Source organism: Tamandua tetradactyla, chromosome 11 (genome assembly GCF_023851605.1).
Source record: "Tamandua tetradactyla isolate mTamTet1 chromosome 11, mTamTet1.pri, whole genome shotgun sequence".
In the NCBI taxonomy this organism is placed as follows: domain Eukaryota; kingdom Metazoa; phylum Chordata; class Mammalia; order Pilosa; family Myrmecophagidae; genus Tamandua; species Tamandua tetradactyla.
Genome location: NC_135337.1, coordinates 94,120,146 through 94,142,633, shown reverse-complemented (window position 1 = coordinate 94,142,633; position 22,488 = coordinate 94,120,146). Strand labels below are relative to the sequence as shown.

At 45.3% G+C, this 22,488-nt stretch overlaps 2 protein-coding genes and 1 pseudogene across 5 annotated transcripts in view; 2 read left to right on the top strand and 1 right to left on the bottom strand.

The window, feature by feature from the left end:
• AKAP8L (A-kinase anchoring protein 8 like) overlaps nucleotides 1-16,876 on the top strand; it is a 57,257-nt gene extending 40,381 nt beyond the window's left edge. The window contains exons 13-14 of one of the 2 annotated variants that reach the window (XM_077121929.1): nucleotides 16,397-16,492; nucleotides 16,571-16,876. In XM_077121929.1, coding sequence (XP_076978044.1) covers nucleotides 16,397-16,492; nucleotides 16,571-16,843 — 369 coding nt within the window. In that variant the 3' untranslated portion in view covers nucleotides 16,844-16,876. The remainder of the gene's footprint in view (nucleotides 1-16,396; nucleotides 16,493-16,570) is intronic. The other variant, XM_077121931.1, reaches the window with a different exon arrangement.
• LOC143650750 (cytochrome b-c1 complex subunit 7 pseudogene) lies at nucleotides 6,855-7,319 on the bottom strand (annotated as a pseudogene).
• A 284-nt stretch (nucleotides 16,877-17,160) lies between the features above and the next one.
• The window catches only part of AKAP8 (A-kinase anchoring protein 8), a 15,071-nt gene continuing 9,743 nt past the window's right edge, over nucleotides 17,161-22,488 (top strand). The window contains exons 1-6 of one of the 3 annotated variants that reach the window (XM_077121926.1): nucleotides 17,163-17,298; nucleotides 19,020-19,058; nucleotides 20,322-20,354; nucleotides 20,835-21,111; nucleotides 21,473-21,941; nucleotides 22,334-22,463. In XM_077121926.1, the coding sequence (XP_076978041.1) occupies nucleotides 17,280-17,298; nucleotides 19,020-19,058; nucleotides 20,322-20,354; nucleotides 20,835-21,111; nucleotides 21,473-21,941; nucleotides 22,334-22,463 (967 nt within the window). In that variant the 5' untranslated portion in view covers nucleotides 17,163-17,279. Of the gene's footprint in view, nucleotides 17,299-19,019; nucleotides 19,059-20,321; nucleotides 20,355-20,834; nucleotides 21,112-21,472; nucleotides 21,942-22,333; nucleotides 22,464-22,488 lie in introns of all 3 variants that reach the window. The other 2 variants (XM_077121927.1, XM_077121928.1) reach the window with 2 other exon arrangements.

Here is a 22,488-nt window from a genome sequence, read left to right as displayed (position 1 = left end):
ACAATAGCTAAAAAAAATTTTTTTTAATAATAGTGGACAAGCCACTGGAATATGGGGGAAAAACTAATTTGTCTCTACATGTTTATCTATTTTTCTAATGTCTACTTTTGTTTTCTAATATACACATTAGCACAGGAGTACATACATATGATTTATACATCTTCATATTGGGGTTGTATACATTTTTTTTTTTATTAATTAACGGAAAAAAAGAAATTAACCCAACATTTAGAAATCATACCATTCTACATATGCAATCAGTAATTCTTAACATCATCACATAGATGCATGATCATCATTTCTTAGTACATTTGCATCGGTTTAGAAGAACTAGCAACACAACCGAAAAAGATATAGAATGTTAATATAGAGAAAAAAATAAAAGTAATAATAGTAAAAACAAAACAAAACAAAACAAAAACCTATAGCTCGGATGCAGCTTCATTCAGTGTTTTAACATGATTACTTTACAATTAGATATTATTGTGCTGTCCATTTTTGAGTTTTTGTATCTAGTCCTGTTGCGCAGTCTGTATCCCATCAGCTCCAATTGCCCATTATCTTACCCTGTTTCTAACTCCTGCTGAACTCTGTTACCAATGACATATTCCAAGTTTATTCTCGAATGTCGATTCACATCATTGGGACCATACAGTATTTGTCTTTTAGTTTTTGGCTAGACTCACTCAGCATAATGTTCTCTAGGTCCATCCATGTTATTACATGCTTCATAAGTTTATCCTGCCTTAAAGCTGCATAATATTCCATCGTATGTATATACCACAGTTTGTTTAGCCACTCGTCTGTTGATGGACATTTTGGCTGTTTCCATCTCTTTGCAATTGTAAATAACGCTGCTATAAACATTGGGGTGCAAATGTCCGTTTGAGTTTTTGCCCTTAATTCCTTTGAGTAGATTCCCAGCAATGGTATTGCTGGGTCGTATGGCAATTCTATATTCAGCTTTTTGAGGAACCGCCAAACTGCCTTCCACAGTGGTTGCACCATTTGACATTCCCACCAACAGTGGATAAGTGTGCCTCTTTCACCGCATCCTCTCCAGCACTTGTCATTTTCTGTTTTGTTGATAATGGCCATTCTGGTGGGTGTGAGATGATATCTCATTGTGGTTTTGATTTGCATTTCTCTAATGGCCAGGGACATTGAGCATCTCTTCATGTGCCTTTTGGCCATTTGTATTTCCTCCTCTGAGAGGTGTCTATTCAAGTCTTTTTCCCATTTTGTAATTGGGTTGGCTGTCTTTTTGTTGTTGAGTTGAACAATCTCTTTATAAATTCTGGATACTAGACCTTTATCTGATATGTCGTTTACAAATATTGTTTCCCATTGTGTAGGCTGTCTTTCTACTTTCTTGATGAAGTTCTTTGATGCACAAAAGTGTTTAATTTTGAGGAGTTCCCATTTATTTATTTCCTTCTTCAGTGCTCTTGCTTTAGGTTTAAGGTCCATAAAACCGCCTCCAATTGTAAGATTCATAAGATATCTCCCCATATTTTCCTCTAACTGTTTTATAGTCTTAGACCTAATGTTTAGATCTTTGATCCATTTTGAGTTAACTTTTGTGTAGGGTGTGAGATATGGGTCTTCTTTCATTCTTTTGCATATGGATATCCAGTTCTCTAGGCACCATTTATTGAAGAGACTGTTCTGTCCCAGGTGAGTTGGCTTGACTGCCTTATCAAAGATCAAATGTCCATAGATGAGAGGGTCTATATCTGAGCACTCTATTCGATTCCATTGGTCGATATATCTATCTTTATGCCAATACCATGCTGTTTTGACCACTGTGGCTTCATAATATGCCTTAAAGTCAGGTGGTGCAAGACCTCCAGCTTCGTTTTTTTTCCTCAAGATGTTTTTAGCAATTCGGGGCACCCTGCCCTTCCAGATAAATTTGCTTATTGGTTTTTCTATTTCTGAAAAATAAGTTGTTGGGATTTTGATTGGTATTGCATTGAATCTGTAAATCAATTTAGGTAGGATTGACATCTTAACTATATTTAGTCTTCCAATCCATGAACATGGTATGCCCTTCCATCTATTTAGGTCTTCTGTGATTTCTTTTAGCAGTTTTTTGTAGTTTTCTTTATATAGGTTTTTTGTCTCTTTAGTTAAATTTATTCCTAGGTATTTTATTCTTTTAGTTGCAGTTGTAAATGGGATTCGTTTCTTGATTTCCCCCTCCGCTTGTTCATTGCTAGTGTATAGAAATGCTACAGATTTTTGAATGTTGATCTTGTAACTTGCTACTTTGCTGTACTCATTTATTAGCTCTAGTAGTTTTGTTGTGGATTTTTGCGGGTTTTCGACGTATAGTATCATATCGTCTGCAAACAGTGATAGTTTTACTTCTTCCTTTCCAATTTTGATGCCTTGTATTTCTTTTTCTTGTCTAATTGCTCTGGCTAGAACCTCCAACACAATGTTGAATAATAGTGGTGATAGTGGACATCCTTGTCTTGTTCCTGATCTTAGGGGGAAAGTTTTCAATTTTTCCCCATTGAGGATGATATTAGCTGTGGGTTTTTCATATATTCCCTCTATCATTTTAAGGAAGTTCCCTTGTATTCCTATCTTTTGAAGTGTTTTCAACAGGAAAGGATGTTGAATCTTGTCAAGTGCCTTCTCTGCATCAATTGAGATGATCATGTGATTTTTCTGCTTTGATTTGTTGATATGGTGTATTACATTAATTGATTTTCTTGTGTTGAACCATCCTTGCATACCTGGGATGAATCCTACTTGGTCATGATGTATAATTCTTTTAATGTGTTGTTGGATACGATTTGCTAGAATTTTATTGAGGAGTTTTGCATCTATATTCATTAGAGAGATTGGCCTGTAGTTTTCTTTTTTTGTAATATCTTTGCCTGTTTTTCGTATGAGGGTGATGTTGGCTTCATAGAATGAATTAGGTAGTTTTCCCTCCGCTTCGATTTTTTTGAAGAGTTTGAGGAGAGTTGGTACTAATTCTTTCTGGAATGTTTGATAGAATTCACATGTGAAGCCATCTGGTCCTGGACTTTTCTTTTTAGGAAGCTTTTGAATGACTAATTCAATTTCTTTACTTGTGATTGGTTTGTTGAGGTCATCTATTTCTTCTTGAGTCAAAGTTGGTTGTTCATGTCTTTCCAGGAACTCGTCCATTTCCTCTAAATTGTTGTATTTATTAGCGTAAAGTTGTTCATAGTATCCTGTTATTACCTCCTTTATTTCTGTGAGGTCAGTAGTTATGTCTCCTCTTCCATTTCTGATCTTATTTATTTGCATCCTCTCTCTTCTTCTTTTTGTCAATCTTGCTAAGGGCCCATCAATCTTATTGATTTTCTCATAGAACCAACTTCTGGCCTTATTGATTTTCTCTATTGTTTTCATGTTTTCAATTTCATTTATTTCTGCTCTAATCTTTGTTATTTCTTTCCTTTTGCTTGCTTTGGGATTCGTTTGCTGTTCTTTCTCCAGTTCTTCCAAGTGGACAGTTAATTCCTGCATTTTTGCCTTTTCTTCTTTTCTGATATAGGCATTTAGGGCAATAAATTTCCCTCTTAGCACTGCCTTTGCTGCGTCCCATAAGTTTTGATATGTTGTGTTTTCATTTTCATTTGCCTCGAGGTATTTGCTAATTTCTCTTGCAATTTCTTCTTTGACCCACTCGTTGTTTAAGAGTCTGTTGTTGAGCCTCCACGTATTTGTGAATTTTCTGGCACTCCGCCTATTATTGATTTCCAACTTCATTCCTTTATGATCCGAGAAAGTGTTGTGTATGATTTCAATCTTTTTAAATTTGTTAAGACTTGCTTTGTGACCGGGCATATAGTCTATCTTTGAGAATGATCCATGAGCACTTGAGAAAAAGGTGTATCCTGCTGTTGTGGGATGTAATGTCCTATAAATGTCTGTTAAGTCTAGCTCATTTATAGTAATATTCAGATTCTCTATTTCTTTATCGATCCTCTGTCTAGATGTTCTGTCCATTGATGAGAGTGGTGAATTGAAGTCTCCAACTATTATGGTATATGAGTCTATTTCCCTTTTCAGTGTTTGCAGTGTATTCCTCACGTATTTTGGGGCATTCTGGTTCGGTGCGTAAATATTTATGATTGTTATGTCTTCTTGTTTAATTGTTCCTTTTATTAGTATATAGTGTCTTTCTTTGTCTCTTTTAACTGTTTTACATTTGAAGTCTAATTTGTTGGATATTAGTATAGCCACTCCTGCTCTTTTCTGGTTGTTATTTGCATGAAATATCTTTTCCCAACCTTTCACTTTCAACCTATGTTTATCTTTGGGTCTAAGATGTGTTTCCTGTAGACAGCATATAGAAGGATCCTGTTTTTTAATCCATTCTGCCAATCTATGTCTTTTGATTGGGGAATTCAGTCCATTAACATTTAGTGTTATTACTGTTTGGATAATATTTTCCTCTAACATTTTGTCTTTTGTATTATATATATCATATCTGATTTTCCTTCTTTCTACACTCTTCTCCATACCTCTCTCTTCTGTCTTTTTGTATCTGACTCTAGTGCTCCCTTTAGTATTTCTTGCAGAGCTGGTCTCTTGGTCACAAATTCTCTCAGTGACTTTTTGTCTGAGAATGTTTTAATTTCTCCCTCATTTTTGAAGGATAATTTTGCTGGATATAGGAGTCTTGGTTGGCAGTTTTTCTCTTTTAGTAATTTAAATATATCATCCCACTGTCTTCTAGCCTCCATGGTTTCTGCTGAGAAATCTACATATAGTCTTATTGGGTTTCCCTTGTATGTGATGGATTGTTTTTCTCTTGCTGCTTTCAAGATCCTCTCTCTCTTTGACCTCTGACATTCTAACTAGTAAGTGTCTTGGAGAACGCCTATTTGGGTCTAATCTCTTTGGGGTGCGCTGCACTTCTTGGATCTGTAATTTTAGGTCTTTCATAAGAGTTGGGAAGTTTTCAGTGATAATTTCTTCCATTAGTTTTTCTCCTCCTTTTCCCTTCTCTTCTCCTTCTGGGACACCCACAACACGTATATTTGTGCGGTTCATATTGTCCTTGAGTTCCCTGATACCCTGTTCAAATTTTTCCATACTTTTCCCGGTAGTTTCTGTTTCTTTTTGGAATTCAGATGTTCCATCCTCCAAATCGCTAATTCTATCTTCTGTCTCTTTAAATCTATCATTGTAGGTATCCATTGTTTTTTCCATCTTTTCTACTTTATCCTTCACTTCTATAAGTTTTGTGATTTGTTTTTTCAGTTTTTCTATTTCTTCTTTTTGTTCAGCCCATGTCTTCTTCATGTCCTCCCTCAATTTATCGATTTCATTTTTGAAGAGGTTTTCCATTTCTGTTCGTATATTCAGCATTAGTTGTCTCAGCTCTTGTATCTCATTTGAACTATTGGTTTGTTCCTTTGACTGGGCCATATTCTCAATCTTCTGAGCGTGGACCTTTATCTTCTGCTGCTGGCGTCTGGGCATTTAGTCAGATTTCCCTGGGTGTCGGACCCAACAAGGTTGTAAGATTTTTCTGTGAAATCTCTGGGTTCTGTTTTTCTTATCCTGCCCAGTAAGTGGCGCTCGTGGCACATGTTTGTCTCACGAGTTTGGAAGGGATCCCCCCGGTCACCGATCTCCGCGGCCTGGGGATTTCCGATCCAATTCTCTCAGTTGGTTCGGGGGGCCGCGCGTGGTGGGGGCGTCAGCCGCCGCGGCTTGAGGGGACCCTGTGGCTCCTTTATTAATGCCCCTATTGGTGTTTGGTTGGACCCAGTCCCTGCCACTGTCGGAAATTCCCTCCTCTCCCTGGAGGGGTGTCAGTCGCCGGCCGCAGCGGGCCCGGGGAGTTCACCACTGGACCAGGAAGTCGCCCGCGGGGGAGGGGCGTCGGTCACTGGCCGCCGCGGCCTGGGAATTCACCACCGGACAAGAAAGCCGCCCACGGGGGAGGGCCACCGCGGCTAGGGTAGCCCTCTGATCCGAGACTCGTAGCCGGTCAAGGAAGCCGCCCGCAAAAGAGGGGTGCCGGCCGCCACAGCTTGGGAAACTTGCCTCTCCAAGACTCTCAGCCCGCCTGGGAAGGAGGGAGGGAGCAGCTCCGGCCGCCACAGCTGCCGCTGCTCGGGAAATCGCGCGCCGCTCGGGGATCTCACCGCAGCAGAGTCTCGCAGTCAGACTGGCCAGTCCAGACTGGGGTACGCTGTGTGTCCATTCCCTGCCGTGGCCCCGGGAGCTGTTCTGCACTGTTTCTGTTCACCTAGTAGTTGCTTTGGAGGAGTAGCTAAGACACACGTACCTTACTAAGCCGCCATCTTGGCCCCGCCTCCGGGGCTGTATACATTTTTTTTATCAGTTAGGATACAAATCAAATACTTTGAAAGCCGGTGAGTGGTTTAGGAGGGCTGAACTGGGGCTGGTTCCCAATCTTGGCAAACTGGGGAGTGAATCCTTTCTTTATTTTCATTCTACTGAAGACTTATGAAGCATGAAAGCCAGTCTGTTGGGCTGCTCTGTTTACTTCAGGAGGAATCAGATATTGGCTTTTGTTTATTGCTCCATTTCATACCTGCAAATTAGGCCCTCATGGGTCTGACTTCCAAACATCTTGCTAACATAACATACAAACACAATGTAAAGATGACTACTTGGTATAATATTATATCCTTATACCCTTTAGTAAATTGAGGTTATTCAGCAGTGAGAACTGATTTAAGTATTCTTTCTGAGTCCCCAGGAAACAATTAAACACTAGCTAAATATAGCTTAGAAATCTGGAAAGAGTTATAACGGATAAGTGAAATCAGTAGTTAAGATTTTTATAAGGTTTAGAATTCAAAAACTCCAACAATCATTACAAGTTATATTTGTTTAAAGGAATACATTTTAGCCTAAATTGTCCTTAAATTGTACATTTTAGGTTTTACCACCTTCATAAAAGTACTTTGGGGACAGCTGCATCATTTCAATTACATGATTATATCTTTGCCCATTCTTCTCTCTCTTTTCTTTCCCGAATAACTTCTTTCAGATATGGTTCAAGATAGAATTTGTCCTCCTCATATTTTGTCCACTGCTCTTTAGGCAAGATTTGCTGTCTCATGCTCAGGTCCAGTGCTCTTTTAATGTGAAACACCCTGTCATTATAAAGGTTCTCCGGAAGCCTTCTTATGGCTTCTTTCACATCTTCAGTCTCAGTTAATGTATCATCTCGCGTTTACCCCAGTTTATTGAACCCTGCAGCATTGTAATACCATTTTCGAATACCATCCAGCCCTTGGCCTGATGCTGCAACAGCAGGGTAGCCCGCCATTTTGACCCCAGAGCAAAGCCCCACCCTTTTATTTTTAATACGTTTATATGTTTGAATCTAAAATGTATCTCTTCTAGACATTGAATAGTCAGATCAAGTTATTTTATTTATTCTGATGATCTCTGCCTTTTGATTGTCTGATCTGTTGACATTTATTGTTATTGTTGATCTATATATTTGGGTTTTTAGCTTTCATTTTACTTTTTCTTTCCTAAATGTGTCATGTATTTTGTTCCCGTATTCTGGCTCTACTGTTTTCTTTTTCCTTTTTTCATGCAGTTTTACTGGTACACATTCACACACCACACAGTCCATCCAAAGTATACAGTCAATACACTGCTTTATTTTGCATTAAGTATTTTCTCAGGTAACTGTTTTAGCTTACTAAAGCTGCCAAAATGTGATATAGCAGAAATGGGCTGCGTTTTAACTATGGGGATTTATTAGCTTACAAGTTTATAGTTCTGAGACTGTGAAAATGCCCAAATCAAGGCCTCAGCAGGTGATGCTTTCTCCCCAAGACTAGCTACCAGTGATCTCTTCTGTCACATGGCCAGTGCTTGATGGGCGTCTACCTTTTTCTCTTCTCTCAGGTTTTGTCGATTTCAGTTTCTGTCTGCTCTGTCTTTGTGGCTTTCTTTCTCAGCTTCTGTCTGTCTGTCTGTCTGTCTCTCACTGTATATGTATATATATATATTCATCCCATTTACAAAGAACTCCAGTAAAAGGATTAAGGTCCAGCTGGGCACACCTCAACTGAATAATTTAATCAAAAGGTCCCACCCAAAAGAGACGTACATCACATGAATGGATTAGCTTTTAGAACATGCTCTACTGTGGTAGCTTGAAACTACCACAGTAGCATTTTTTATTTCTTTTGTGAGGTTTTCACCATATTCTTTGGAGTTATTTTCCTAGCAGTTGCTCTGGAACTTGCCTTATACGTTTGTATCTCATAACTTCTTATACAATGTATAAGAATGTGTACGTTTAAGCTGATTAGAGTCTCCTTCAGATTTATAGTAGTTTTAATTCCTCTGAGTTATAGGAACATCACTACTGTGTAGCTCTATTCTCTTCCTCTCTCCCCCCTCTTTTGGTGTTGATACATATATTACATCTAATAGGTTACAAACTCAGCAATACAATGTTATGATTATTACTTCATAATTGTATATAAAAGAAGAAGAGGGCAGTGATGTATTTATAGCTTTTGTTATCTTAGCCATCTTTTCCCCATATCTGATTCTCTTCACTTGTTCCTGGAGATTCTGGTTACCCTCTGGAGTCTTTTCCTCAGCTCAGTACAGTTTTGCTCCCAACCACTTCTTTAATTTGTTATTGGAAACTATTTTATGTTTCTGTGTTATAGACAAAACAGTACAATTATATGCATATTGCTTTATACAGATGCCTTTTAAATTAATTAAGAGAAGAAAGGACAATGAATGTGAATTTATATTGGCTTTTATTATTACATAATTAGCTTTATTAACACTCTTTCTTTTGTCATGTGGATCAGCCTTACTGTCTGGGGTCACTTGCTCTTGGCCTGAATAACTCTCTTTAATATTTATTGTAAAGTGGGTCTTCTAGCAACACGTTTCTCTCAGTTTTTGGTTTCTGGGGATGTTTTTATTTTGCCTTCCTATTTGAAACATAGCTTTGCTGGTGTAGATTTTTGATTGGCAGTTTTTTCCTTTGAGCACTTTGAATATATCCTGCTCCCTTCTGGACCAATTGTTTCTGCTGAGAAGTCAGCTGTTAATCTTATTGGAATTCCTTTGTGTTGGGGATTGAAGTACTTCCCCCACAGAAGACATATTCAGGTCCTAACCCCCAGTGCTGTGGCTGTGAGCACATCTATAAATAGGGTGTTTGAAGATGTTGCTAGTTAAGGTGCCCAAACTGAACGAGGTTGGGCCTTCACCCAATGCGCCTGAGGTCCTTGTAAGCAAAAGAAAGTGGACATGGAAGGAGAAACCAGAAACTGAAAGTTGTCAGAGCTGGGTTCTGAGAGGATGCTCCAGGTGTGTTGCCCTGTGATAGAAAAGCCAAGGAAGCCTACAGATGGCTTGTCAGCCAGAAGATAGCAGTCTGAGGAGAAAGCAAGCCTTCTGGCCTCTGAAACTGTGAGCCAGTAAATTGCAGTTGGTAAGCCAACCATTGTGTATGGTATTTGTGTTAGCAGCTGGGAAACTAAAACAGTTTTTGGTACCAAAAAGTGGGATGCTACTGTTACAAAAACCTAAAAATGGATACAGCTTTGAATTGGGTAATGGGATAGAAGCTGGAAGAATTTTGAGGACTCAGAAATGAATGAGAGTTGTAAAGAAACTTGGTATCATCTTAAAGAATGAGTAATTTTTCATGAATGGAATGTTGTAGGAATGTGAATGTTCCTGTTACTTAGGATGAGACCCGACGAAGAAATTGATGTGTTAATGGAAATTGGAGAAAAGGTGGCTCTTGTTTTAAAGTAGCAGAGAACTTGATAAACTTGTGTTCTTATACTGGGTAGAAGGCAGAGCTTGAAAGTGATACACTGGATTTTTAGCTGAGGTGATTTCCAAGCTGGGTGTGGAAGGTTCGGCCTGGTTCCTGTAGTTAAGATAGTACAGTCTAGTTTGGAGCCCAAACTAAATGAAGGGGGACTTCATCTAATATGGCTGGAGTCCTTATAAGCCAAGGAAACTGAACTGAACTTGGGAGAAGCCACGGGAAATAGCCAGAAACCGGAAGTAAGTGGAACCTGGAACAGAAAGGAGATGGTGCCACATGCATTGCCATGTGACAGAAAAGCCCAAAGATTGTGACTAGCCAGAAGATAGTGACCCTAGGAGGAAGCAAGCCTTCTGTCCTCTGAACCCGTTAGCCCATAAGTTCCTATTGGTAAGCAAACCCATTGTGTGGCATTTGTTTTAGCAGCCAGAAACGTACATGACCTTGGAAGTGTGAGACTTTTTTTCCTCGTATGCTGCTTTCAAGATTTTCTCCTTGTCTTTGACACTTTGAGCATTTTTACTGTGATATTTTTGTATTTGTTATATTTGTAGTTCATTGAGCTTTCTGGATGTGTATCTTATTATTTTCAATAAATTTGAGAAGTTTTCTGCCATTATTTCTTCCAAGTAGTTTTCCTGCTCGTTTCTCTCTTCTTCTAGTATTCCCTTTAGGCATATGCTTGTGTGTCAGATAGTGTCCTCCGTTTTTGTGAAGGCTCTGTTCATTCTTCACTTCTTTAGATTGCATAATCACTTGTGGTCTGGCTTCAAGTTGGCTAAATGATTTCTCCCACCATTTCAGATCTGTTGAATTTTTAATTTCAGTGATTGTACTTTTCAGTTCCACGATATCTGTTTGACTTTTTGAATTTCTTTCTCTTATGATATTCTCTACTTGATGAGATATTGTCTTCCTGACTCCTTTAGTTGAACCTTATTTCCTTCAGTTCTTTGAATATATTTGTTTTGGCTACTTTGAAGTCTTTGCTAAATTTGATTGTGTTTCTTAGGCAGTTGCTGTTGCTTCCTCTTTTTTTCCTGTATATGGGTCAGAATTTCCTGTTTATTTGTATGTCTTGTAGATTTTGTTGGAAACCAGACATTTTCAATATATTGCCAAAACTCTGAATACTGCTAGTAGTCTACTCCCTCCAAGGCTTATAGTGGGTCTTTGTTTAGTGCCTAGCTGAATTATTTTAGTGGAATTTTCTTTGATTTCATAGTCTGCAGCCTCTGATGTTACTGCTTGGATGGAACCTTGGGTATACAGTCATCCTGGGAGAGGGGAGCTTGCCAGAGTCTTTGACTCTTTCCTGACGACACTGAACTCAAGGTTTTCAGGAGTTGCGGGCTCTGCACCAGTGTTCCCAGCAATGCTCTGGGGAGTAAATTCTTCCACAAATTTATCCGGTTAAAATGAAACCTGGAGGAATTGTTTTTGGGTCACTGTTTGAGGATTGTTCTGACCTGAAGAAGGCTCATTTTGGCTTTTTTCTTGATTCTTTCTGGCCAACTGTATGTACATGTTGCCCTAAAGATTTAGCTTTCTCTTTAAGGAATCTACTAAACTCCTTTTTAATTGCTTTTCACAGCACCCTTGCTGTCTGTGAAGCCACCCCTGCCCTTGTTTCCCCCTCACTGATACAAATGACGTCAGTTCTTTTGGGAAAAGATTTGGGGTTCTCTGTTTTAAGGCCTGCCTATCCCCTGGGCAAAATCTCTGGCCCAGGGATGGGATCAGCAGTGAGCCATCCTCTGAGTGACACCCCTGCTTTAGGACCTGGGTACTCAGCAGAGTGGCTGGGGAGACTGTAGCCTCTGGGCTCGGCCTGCCACCCCCAGTGGGCTTTCTACTTGATGAACCCAGCTGGGGTGGAGGGGGGTGGGATGGGTGTCCTGGGCCCCAGACAGAGTCTCAGCATCCTGCACCCAAGACAGATTTTTCTGTCCCACAAGTTGGGGCTGGGTGGAAGATTGCAGCCCTCACCTCTTGGCTGTCCTTGCCTGGAACTTACCCCGTAGAACACGTAGCTGGGGGCAGGGTGAGAAAGGATGACCAGGAGCCCAAGGGACAGAGGGCCCAGGGTTTCTGTTCTGCCTACAGACTCCATGGTTTAAAGAATTTTAGTAGGTTTTTGTTTGTTTTTTGCCTTGGGCAGGCTCCAAGAATCAAACTTGTTCTCCAGCATGGCAGGCAAGAATTCTACCACTGAGCCAGCATTGTACCACCCGGGTTTTCTTGATTAAATGCTTTCATTTGCTGTGTGCCCCCCAGGACCATTTCCAGTGACTTCAATATGTTTATTTTTTTGTTTTCTGGAGCTCTCCACAGCTTCACTGGGGAAGCAGGTCCTGGGGCTCCTTGTGCAGTGCTTGAATCTCTAACTCATGTTTAGGGACCCTGTTTTATTTTTTTTTATTAATTTTAAATGTTTCTTTTTTATTGTAAAACATAAACAAAGCAAAGAAAAAAAAGCAATAATTTTCAAAGTACACTTCAACAAGTAGTTACAGAACAGACCCCAGAGTTTGTCATGGGCGACCATCTCAGATTTTTCCTTCTAGCTGCTCCAAAACACTGGAGGCTGGAAAGAATATTAATATAGTGACTCAGTAGCCACACTCATTTGTTAAATCCATTTTCTCTCTTACACCTCTTTTGATCCTTCTTTCAATCTGTAGAGATCTTCGGGCAATGCCCATTCTGGCTTTTTCATGTTGCTCCAAAACAATGTTTATGTGAATTTGGGGAGACTTCTGATGTTGGAGAAACAGACTGTGTACACATAACCTGATTATATTCTCAGAAGAGCTGAGTGATTCTGGCAAGATGTATATATATATATTTATCATTTCTTGGAATTTGCATCACTCCAAAAAAAAAAAAAGAAAAAAGAAAAAACTCATACATATCATACCCCTCCCGCTTATTGACCACTAGTATTTCCATCTATCCAATATGTATTTTTAAAATTTTGACATTTGTTCCCCCATTTATTTTTAATTTATTTATTAATTTAAAAAATTTAACAAACCAAATAAAACACCAACATATATAATCGGTAATTCACAATATCATCACTTAGTCGCATAGTCATCATTTCTTAGAACATTTGCATCAATTCAGAAAAAGAAATAAAAAGACAGTAGAAAAAGAAATAAAATGAAAAATTAAAAGAAAAAAAAAGATTATACCTACCGTACTCCTTACCCCTCACTTTCATTGATCCCTAGCATTTCAAACTAAATTTATTTTAGCATTTGTTCCCCCTATTTATTTTTATTCCATATGTTCTACTCCTTTGTTGACAAGGTAGATAAAAGGAGGATCAGACACAAGGTTTTCACAATCACACAGTCACATTGTGAAAGCTGTATCATTATACAATCAAAATACAGTGCGTTTCTTGATGATGACTGAATAATGATACAGCTTTCACAGTGTGACTGTGTGATTGTGAAAACCTTGTGTCTGATGCACCTTTTATCTACCTTGTCACAACGAGTAGAACATATGGAATAAAAATAAATTTTTTTTTAACAAATGTTAAAATAAAAAAATTTAAAAATTAAAAAAAAAGAAAAGAAAGAAAGAAACATGTCTACTGGAACACAGCTCTACAGTTTCAGGCATTTTCCTCTAGCCACTCTAAGACACCTTAGACTAAAAAGGGGAAATCTATATAATGCATAAGAGTGACCTCTAGGATAACCTCTTGACTGAAATCTCTCAGCCACTGACACTTTATTTTGTCTCATTTTTCTCTTCCCCCTTTCAGTTGAGGTTTTTCTCAGTCTCTTGGTGCTGAGTTCCAGCTCATTCTAGGATTTCTGTCCCACGTTGCCAGGAAGGTCCACACCCCTGGGAGTCATGGCCCATGTAGAGAGGGGGAGGGCAGTGAGTTTGCTTGTCATGTTGGCTGAGAGAGAGAGAGGCCACATCTGAGCAACAAAATAGGTTGTCTGGGGGTGACTCTTAGGCCTAATTTTAAGTAGACTTAGCTTATCCTTTGAGGGGTCAAGTTTCATATGAACGAACCCAAGATGAGGACTTGGCTTATTGGATTTGGTTGACCCCACTGCTTGTGAGAATGTCAGGAGTTCTCCAAATGGGGAAGTTGAATTTTCCCCCTTTTTCTTCGCAAGATAGTCTTAAAAAGAAAAATAAATTAATAGACTTTGGTAGGGGGATAGGATTTCATATAAAGAGTAGTAGTTTTTCTCCACTTTGGTAATATTCAGTTTAGAAATGTAGAAAAAGACAAACAACAACAACAACAAAAAAAACATAATAAATACAAAATGTGGAGAATAGGTAGGAATAAAGACGTAGGAAGAAAGGGATGGAATTTTCAGGAAGAACTACAAACCGCAAGGACATGAAACAAATCCTCACCAAGTGAAGTGACACACCATCTTCTTAGGTGGGAAGACTTAATAATGGCAGAAATAAAACAAAATCCAAGTCTCCCAACATTCACAACATTTAGTGCAGTTCCAGCCAAAATCTCATTGTAGGGCAGGAGACATAGGGAAGACTTGAGAAGATTTATTTTAAAGTTTCACATTATCAAATTAAGTCTAACAGTCACGGAAAAAACTATAGAAAGGGTGGCAGCAAGGTCAAGAATTCATTTAGCAGATAGGAAAGTGTATCACAAAGCCATGTTATTCAGGACAAGAACGGTGTTGCTGGCACAATAATGAAACAGTGGGGCCAGAATACGGAGTTCAGCAACAGATGCCAGTGTGTTCTGGAATTTAGTGATTTGTCACAGTTGGTACCAGTCCCTCCTCCGAAACCCTGAGCCAGACGTTTCAAATGATTTTTGATCTCAGGAAGGCTGTGTGGTTTGAGTACCAGCCTCCTCAGGGGATCTGAGAAAGTGCCTTGTAATTATTATAATATATATTACAATATATTTTTCTTCATGTCTAAGTGGGAGAAGTTCAATCCTTAAAATGCAACATGAGTTGCATCAACTCATGTCTTGCTACCAAATGCATTTTAGGGGAAATCTTACGGTTTCCATTTGCATTTATCATCTCTGGATAAGATTATGGACCTATCTGTTGAAAAATAATCGTTTATTTTATAAATTTCCAGAACTAAAGTTGGACCCTTACTCACACCATACATACTAAAATAAACTCCTGAAGATTTAAACGTGAAAAATGAAGTAAGAGGTCAGAAATAAATGTAGGAGAATCTTTGTGTGACCAAGGAGAAAGTCCCCTGGAAGGGGGTGGGCTGGGCCCCTCGCGGAGTGCTGCCTGCCTGCACGGCAGGCTGACTGGTGATTGGAAGCAGCGCCATCCTTCCCTCCTTGCTAAGACCGCAGAAATGCTGGAGCATAACATCCTGCCCTAACGGGGAAGGGGGGGGGGGGGGGGAGACGTGTGACTTGCCACTTTTTTTGCAAAGTAAACCCATCACTGGGTCATGCTTTGGGGAACCTATCTGATAGAAATAAAAGCACCAGCATGGATATATTTAAGTTTTTTCCAGCATGGTTTATTTATTGTGGCAGAAATCCAGAAACAACATAAATATTCATCAGCCAGGAGAAGTTGTGTGTTCACCCACCTGCCCCAGGGGAGGACACTGAGTTGGCAAAAGAGAAGTTGCACAGTAACAAAAAAAAGTGCCCTCGATGTGTCTTCAACTTGTTCCATGATGAGTCTGCCTGGGGTCTGTTACCTCTCTCCCTCCCAAAAGAGCTTTCTCATTTTCTTTCTGCTTAGAGACTTACACATGCACCCTTATGATGATAGAAGGAACCAAGCCTGTAGCCCTCCCGTAAGGGAAGCCCCAGCATGGTGGTGGAAACCCTGCCCGGAAGAAGGGCTCCTGCTCCATGCCTTCCCAACCTACCCCTTCTCTCTGCCCCGTGCCCTGAAAGGCAGATCCTGTTTTAAGGTTGCCCGATGCTCTTTGGAGTGCTTCACTTACTTAACCCCTTCTCCACTAAATGACATGTAAAGGGGCTTCCAATTTTTCCCCACTGCAATGTGTGTGCCCATTCCAACTGCTAAACTTAAAGTAGGTTGGGGGAGGAATTACTGAGACAGATAACTTTTGATACATTCTATCAAACTGCATCTCAGCCTGCCTTTGTCTTCAACCTTCTGTTACTTCTGTTCAACTTTGCAGTGCTCCATCATTTTGATAAGTGGTTTGGCATTTGTATCCCTGCTTTTCTATCTTTCCTGTTGATCTAAGATCTTTAAGATCCAAAGAACTTAGCACTTTGTCATTATTGCACATGGTTTTCAGTAGGTTTCTTAATTTGTCCCGTACTTACAGCTTAGGTAAGCAAATCAATCTCTGCAGTTCAGCTACAAACATATAATGCCATTCCAGTGTGGTTTAGCAAGATGGGGCATTTCAGCAGAGGTAGGATCCGGTGGTGGTTCCCTGCTTGTGAGAGTCGCCCTGTGCCTGCACCAAGGGACCCACCCTTCTCCCTCTTTGGGCCCTTTTCCTCTCCTTTGTGGAGTAGTGGGGCAGGACTGAGCCCGGGGGCTGGGTGCCAGGGCGCAGGGGCTGCAGGCAGCCTCCCCAGCCGCCTTGCTCTGCCCCCAGCTCATGATGGAGCAGTCCAAGAAGGCTTCGCTCATGGTGGCCCGCAGCATCCTCAACAACAAGCTGATCAGCAAGAAGCTGGAGCGCTACCTGAGGGTGAGGCGGACGGGCGGACGGGCGGGTGGGGTATGCGGGGCGCGGGGTCTGCCCACCTCACCACCCCCGTCCCTGCAGGGCGAGAACCCCTTCACTGACGGCCCCGAGGAGGAGCGCGAGCAGGAGGAGGCCGAGGGTGGTGCCACGGACGAGCCAGCGGAGGGGGCGCCGGCGCAGCCCCCCGTGCCTCCCGAGCCGGCCCCCGAGGCCGCGCCGCCGCCGCCCCCCGAGGAGGAGGAGGAGGAGGCCGTGCCCCTGCTGGGCGGCGCGCTGCAGCGCCGGGTGCGCGGCATCCCGGGCCTCGACGTGGAGGCCGACGACGAGGAGGAGGGCGGCGGGGGCGCCCCGTGAGTGGGCCCGGACGGGCGGACGAGGCCGAAGCCGCCCCAATAAAGTTCTTGCAGCCGCCGCCGCTACTTCCGTGTTGCCGTGTGTCTGTCCGTGCGCCACGGGGCCGGGAGGGAGGAAGTGGGGCGGAGATTACCTGGCGGGCTCGTGGGGGCGGGGGAGCAAGCGGGCGGGGTAGGGCAGTGCGCCTGCGCGCCAGGCTCGGCTGGAGAACGCGGCCCCAGTACCGCCCTTGGCTATTATTGGCGCAAACCCCGACTAACCGGTGGCCAGATTGGGACCTTGCGGGGCGGGCCCATGGCGCAAGAAGCCAATGGGGCAGCATGGGTGGGGTGACGTTGCTCCTGCGCCCCCAGTAGCTGGCGGCGTGACGAGTGCTGAGCGCCTGCGTGCTGGAGCAGCGAAGAAAAAGGAGCTGCCAGCGGGCTGAGGCGAAGACATGGAGCAGGGTTACGGAGGTAGGGTCTCAAGGTGCTGCGGTGGGGAGCGGGCGGCCTACGGCCGGATGCTGCTGCCGTCGCCGCGGAAAGAACTGCGGCCCGGGGCCAAGCCCTTGAGAGCGTTACCGCCGCCCAAGGCCAGAGGCCGCCGAGAGGCAGCCGGGGCGCGCGCGGCGCCCATTGGGCCGCGCCGCCGTCGCTCCTGGCAAGCTCGGTGCGGATTGGCCGGTGCGGCGGGGTCGGCCTAGGCAGTGGGGACGCTCCCCTTAGCGTCCCCGCCGGCCCTTTCTCGGTCGACCCCGGCGCCCGCGGTTCCGCTTTAGCTTGAGACGCCACAAGATGGCGGCGCGGGGGCGGGGCCTCGGCGGCCTGCCAGGCGGGGGGAGGGGCCGGGGTCGCGGTCATGGGGCAAGGGGGGGGTTGGTTGGTTGGCGGTCTGGACCCCGGGCGGCGCGTGTGGCCCGGAGCGCTCTGGTCAGGGCGGGGGAGGGCGGCCTGTGCGGGGCCGGGCAGCCTGAAGTGTGGGAGCGTGGCGGGATCCCGGCCGCAGGAATCGCAGCAGCCACGGGGCCCTCCTGGCGTGGCGCTGGGTCTGTCCGTTCGTTGCCTTTTCCCGGAGCCAGAGACCCCGCCAACCTGTCTCAGTTTGGAGAAATGTTTCCCTTTCGCCGAATTTTTTTAGCCTAAGTTCACTTAGCTGTTGCTGGCTTCTTGAATATTTTTGTGAGTTTCCCGCTCAAAACTCTGCCTGTCCCAGGACCGTTGGGCCTGGAGCAGGGGCGCCCTTACCGTGGGGACCACCCGGAGCTGGGTTCCAGTCCCAGCTTTTCTCCAGCTTGGGGATGAGCCTCAGTCCCTTGACACAGTGGGGCCAGGAGCAGAGTCCCACCCTCTGCTTCCTGGGGGCCCTGTTGTTCCGCAGTTGGTCACGTGTGCAGCTGTAGGCTCCTGCGCCTTCCTCGTGCCCAGATGTGGAAGCTGGGACCTTGGGTCACGGCTCTAACCTCTGAGTCTTAGCTGCTGGTCTCTGGATACTGCTAGGTGATGCCACCTGAGGTTAGAGTGCCTGTCACGTGGCGCATCGTAGGCCCTCTATTAGTCTGGAGCTCATTCTAGGAAGGGACATGCGGATCCATTCTTGATTTGTAAGAAGGAAGCAGGAGGCAGGCGTGGGTGCTGCGTTCCAGGGAGGGAGAAGTGAAGAGGGCACAGTTCTCACTCTCTTGCTTGGTGGCAGCCAGGTGTTGTGGGGGGAGGGTCCGCAGCAGCGAGGGGAGTCCTCAGAAGAGGGGCAGCCAGATGGGGTGGCACCTGGCTGAGTTCCGGATCCCTGAAGGCCCTGGGATGTGCTGTCAGGCTCGGAGGCCGGTTGCAGCCTCATGTTCCCAGAGCTTGTGTGTTTGTGGCCTGATGTTGGGTTCTGGCCTTGGCCTCTGGTCCTCAGGTGTGAGTTGTTGAGGTGGAGGTGTGCGGTCCTTGGCCGAGGCCCAAGCAGGAGAGGGGCAGAGCTGACTTCATAACCTGTCAGCCCCCCTTGTTTTTCCTGCTTTGGCTTCGGGCAGCTGGAGTGATGATGAAATCAGCCAGTATCCGGTGTCTCTTAGGATGGAATCCATTGCCTGCTTATAAGGCTGCAGTGGAACTCTGGTGAAGAGACTTTATGTTCCTCAGACCTCACAAAGCACCCGGTCTCCCAAGTGACAAATTGGACACTAACTCACTGTGTCTTCCATTTGCAGGCTATGGGGCATGGAGTGCTGGGCCTGCCAACACCCAGGGTGAGTGGTTCTGTCTCAGGGAGCAGTGTATGAGCCTGTCCCCAAGCTTCCCTCCCACCCGGAGGCCCTGGTGGGGCAGAGCCAGACCTGGCACTGCCCCAGGGGTGGTAGGTTTTATCCTGGGGAGGCTGCAGGGCCAGGCGCTTGGCTGTCTTATGGTCTCCGTGGTCTGAAAGCAGCTGTAGTTATGTAAACAGATGCACGTGGCTGGGTTCCAGTCTCACTCAGTTAAAGATGCTGAGATTTAAACATCATTTAATTTTCATGGGTTGTTTTTTTTTTTTTTGGTGGCAGTTTGTTATTGTGTTCTAAGTAAATAACTAAAGGTATAATAAAAGCTTTTGATAATAATAGGCTTTAGTTTTGGTTTAAAGATTACAAGACTGAACAGGTAGTGCACAGAACCTGATATACATTTCACCCTCATTTCAACTGTTTTAACGTTTTACATTCTCGTGGTCTGTTACAGTTGATGAGCTGATATTAGCACATTGTCATTAACTAGAAAGTCCATGGCTTCTGCTCAGGGTTTGCACTTTGTATTACACAGTTCTTGTTCTTTGGATTTTGGTAGATGCGTGAATGCTGTGTATCATGTCAAAATTCATGCTCTTTGAAATATTTCTTTTCCCCAGCTGCTTGAAAATGATAAAACCATCCTTAGTTTGCAGGCTGTACAGATGGTGGGGTGGGGGTGGGGTTCAGTTTGGTCTGTGGGCCTCTTTGCTTGCCCTACTCCACTGTCCAGATCATGACATCCAGCTTTCAATAAGGACTAGAGTGAGCTCCAGTGGCAAGGCTGTTGGCCTTTTTCTCTTTCCTGTATCTCTTCTCAGGGACAAGGGGCCCCTTGCTTTCTGAGTCTTTGGGGGGACAGGAGTGTGAGGCCTAGTGCCCCCAGAGGAGGCCTGTCATCTGTTCCGGTACATGACACTGGATGAGTTAGGGACCCAACTTGAGGCCTCAGCTCCTGGTTAGAACTAGCACCTCAAAAAGTCTTTTAACTGCTTTCTGGAACTTCAGGGTCCTTTCCACTGCTCTGGTGGGAAGCTCACACGGCTAGGACAGAAATGTTAGCTTGGCTCAGCCAAGGGTTCTGTGATAGATAATGAGCTCATGGCCCGGCCTTTTCTGGTCTTACTGGGCTCTCAAGGGTAGGTGGGTGCTCATTTCCATGCCCCATGGTGCCACTGTCTGGATTGTTGGGGATTTGGGTGCTTTCATCTGCAAACAAAAGCCGTATATGTGTTTGCTTCCTCCAAGGTGCCTATGGAACTGGTGTGACCAGCTGGCAAGGTAGGTCCTGCGGGGTCCTTGGTTGAGCTGGGGAGTGGGGTGTCCTTCCTGACCAGCTCCTGGGGTGGGCTGTGACGCGGGCCCAGGGCCTGTTCCCTGCCCTTGCTAGCCTCACTTCTCCTGCAGGCTGATGGGTTAGACCATATGGAAGGTTTGGTACAGATTCCCTGGCTCTGTTCTTGGGGACTTAACTGGCTAGAGGCAGAGGGGGGTTGGGGCAGGGACAGGACCAGTCTCCAGCAGAATTTGGGGCTCTGGTTGTGCTATGCAGCAACTCCTGGAGGTCCTGCCAAGACCCTGAACTGATGCTCGTGTCTTGCAGGCCCCTCTGGCTTTGGCTAAGGAGCATTTCCTAGGGTCTGGCCCCCTGGAAACTCGCCAGTGACAGCTGGCCTCGACCTTCATCTCTTTTCCCGTGGTTCCCCCACCAGCCGGATCTCTGGCTGCTGGACTCTGATTTGGCCCTTCCTTCTTCTGCAGGTTATGAAAACTACAATTATTATAGCACCCAGAACCCTGGCGTCCCCACAGGGGCAGCATACAACTATGGCTCAGCCTCTTGGGAGGCCAAGGCCAGTGATGGCAGCCTGGGGGCTAGCGGCCCTGCTACCCACATGGCCTCCTATGGCCCAGAGAGCTGTACTGACAGCTCAGACACCCTCATCGCCAAGATCAACCAGCGGCTGGACATGCTCTCCAAGGAAGGAAGCAGGGGCGGGAGCGGCGTCAGTGGGGAGGGCGTGCAGGACCGGGAGAGGTGACTGTGGCCCTGGGCAGGGGTGGGGTTCCCCGTCCCACCCTATGGTTTGGAGGAAATTGGGTCTCCACGTTGCTGGTCTCCCAGGTGGTGCGGCTTGCAGGGCTCATCTGCCCCCAGGACCCTCACTTTTGCACGGGGCATCTGAGCTCCTATGTCCCCTTGGCACCAGGGCAGAACCAAGGGCTTTGTGCCTTGCCCACCAGTGCAGTGGAGGGCATGGGGCCTCATCTGCCTTTTGGAGCAAAGGGAACTCTGCGTGGAGGCTCTTGTCTGTGCCCCTAGTGCAGAGTGGGGTGGCCTGGGGTGGGCCTGGGAAGGGACTCCCCAGGCTGCCCTGACCATGTCTGCTTGCTTGCAGCTCTTTCCGGTTTCAGCCCTTTGAGTCCTACGACTCCAGGGCTTGCTTGCCGGACCACAACCCCTACCGCTCGGGCTATAACTACGACTACAACTATGGCTCCAACCGAGACGGCGGCTTTGGCACTCAGTATGGCGACTGCCGGGACCTGGTTCGGGAGCGTGGCACCCTTGAGGGCTACTCACGGGGTCGGGGCCGCTTTCAGGACCGAGGCAGCCCCAGCACTTTCCTGCGTGGTGACCCCTTCCTGCCACCCTCGGGCTCTGAGCCCCTGCCGACCCCCTGGAGTGAACTCAACTATATGGGCGGGCGGGGCCTGGGCGGGCCCTCGCAGAACAGGCCACCACCGCCCCTCTTCTCCCAGCCTCCGGCCCCCGACTTCGGCCCTGTGGGCCTGCAGGGTGCTGGTGGCTTCGACGGCCCAGGGCCTTACGGGTGTGGCCGGTCCCAGGCCCGGATGAGGGAGCGGGTAAGCCCCACAGAGCTCCCCCACCTGCTCTGTTTCAAAGCCCAGGTTATTGAGGTAAAACTGCAAGTTGTAAAACACAGTGGTCTTGGCGCACCATCCGGTTTATTCATGGTGGGCCTGTGGGCTATGCAGCCATCACTGTGCTCTCGTTCCACATTTCCTTCACCCCAGAAGAAGACCCTGCACCCCTCAGTCAACCCCACTCTATCCCCGAGCCAGACAGACCCTGTCCCACTTCTTGTCTCTGTGAATTTGTTTTTCTGGACTATCCCGAAATGTGGTCTTCCATGTTTGAGTTCCTGGTTTTAGTGAATTGTTTCTCTGCGGTTCTTCTTTTCAGTGGTGTGTTTTGATGGCCTGGTTTGTACACCTGGATATTCTTATGTTTGCAGCCCAGGAGGAGGGGCTTTGACCGCTGCGGACCGGACGCTGTGAGCAGGAAGCGGAAACAGCTGCAGATTTATGAGGAGCCAGAGGCCAAGCAGGCCAGGGTTGACAGCGAAGGAGACTTTTCTGACAATGGTAGCCCCCCAGGGACTGTGGGATG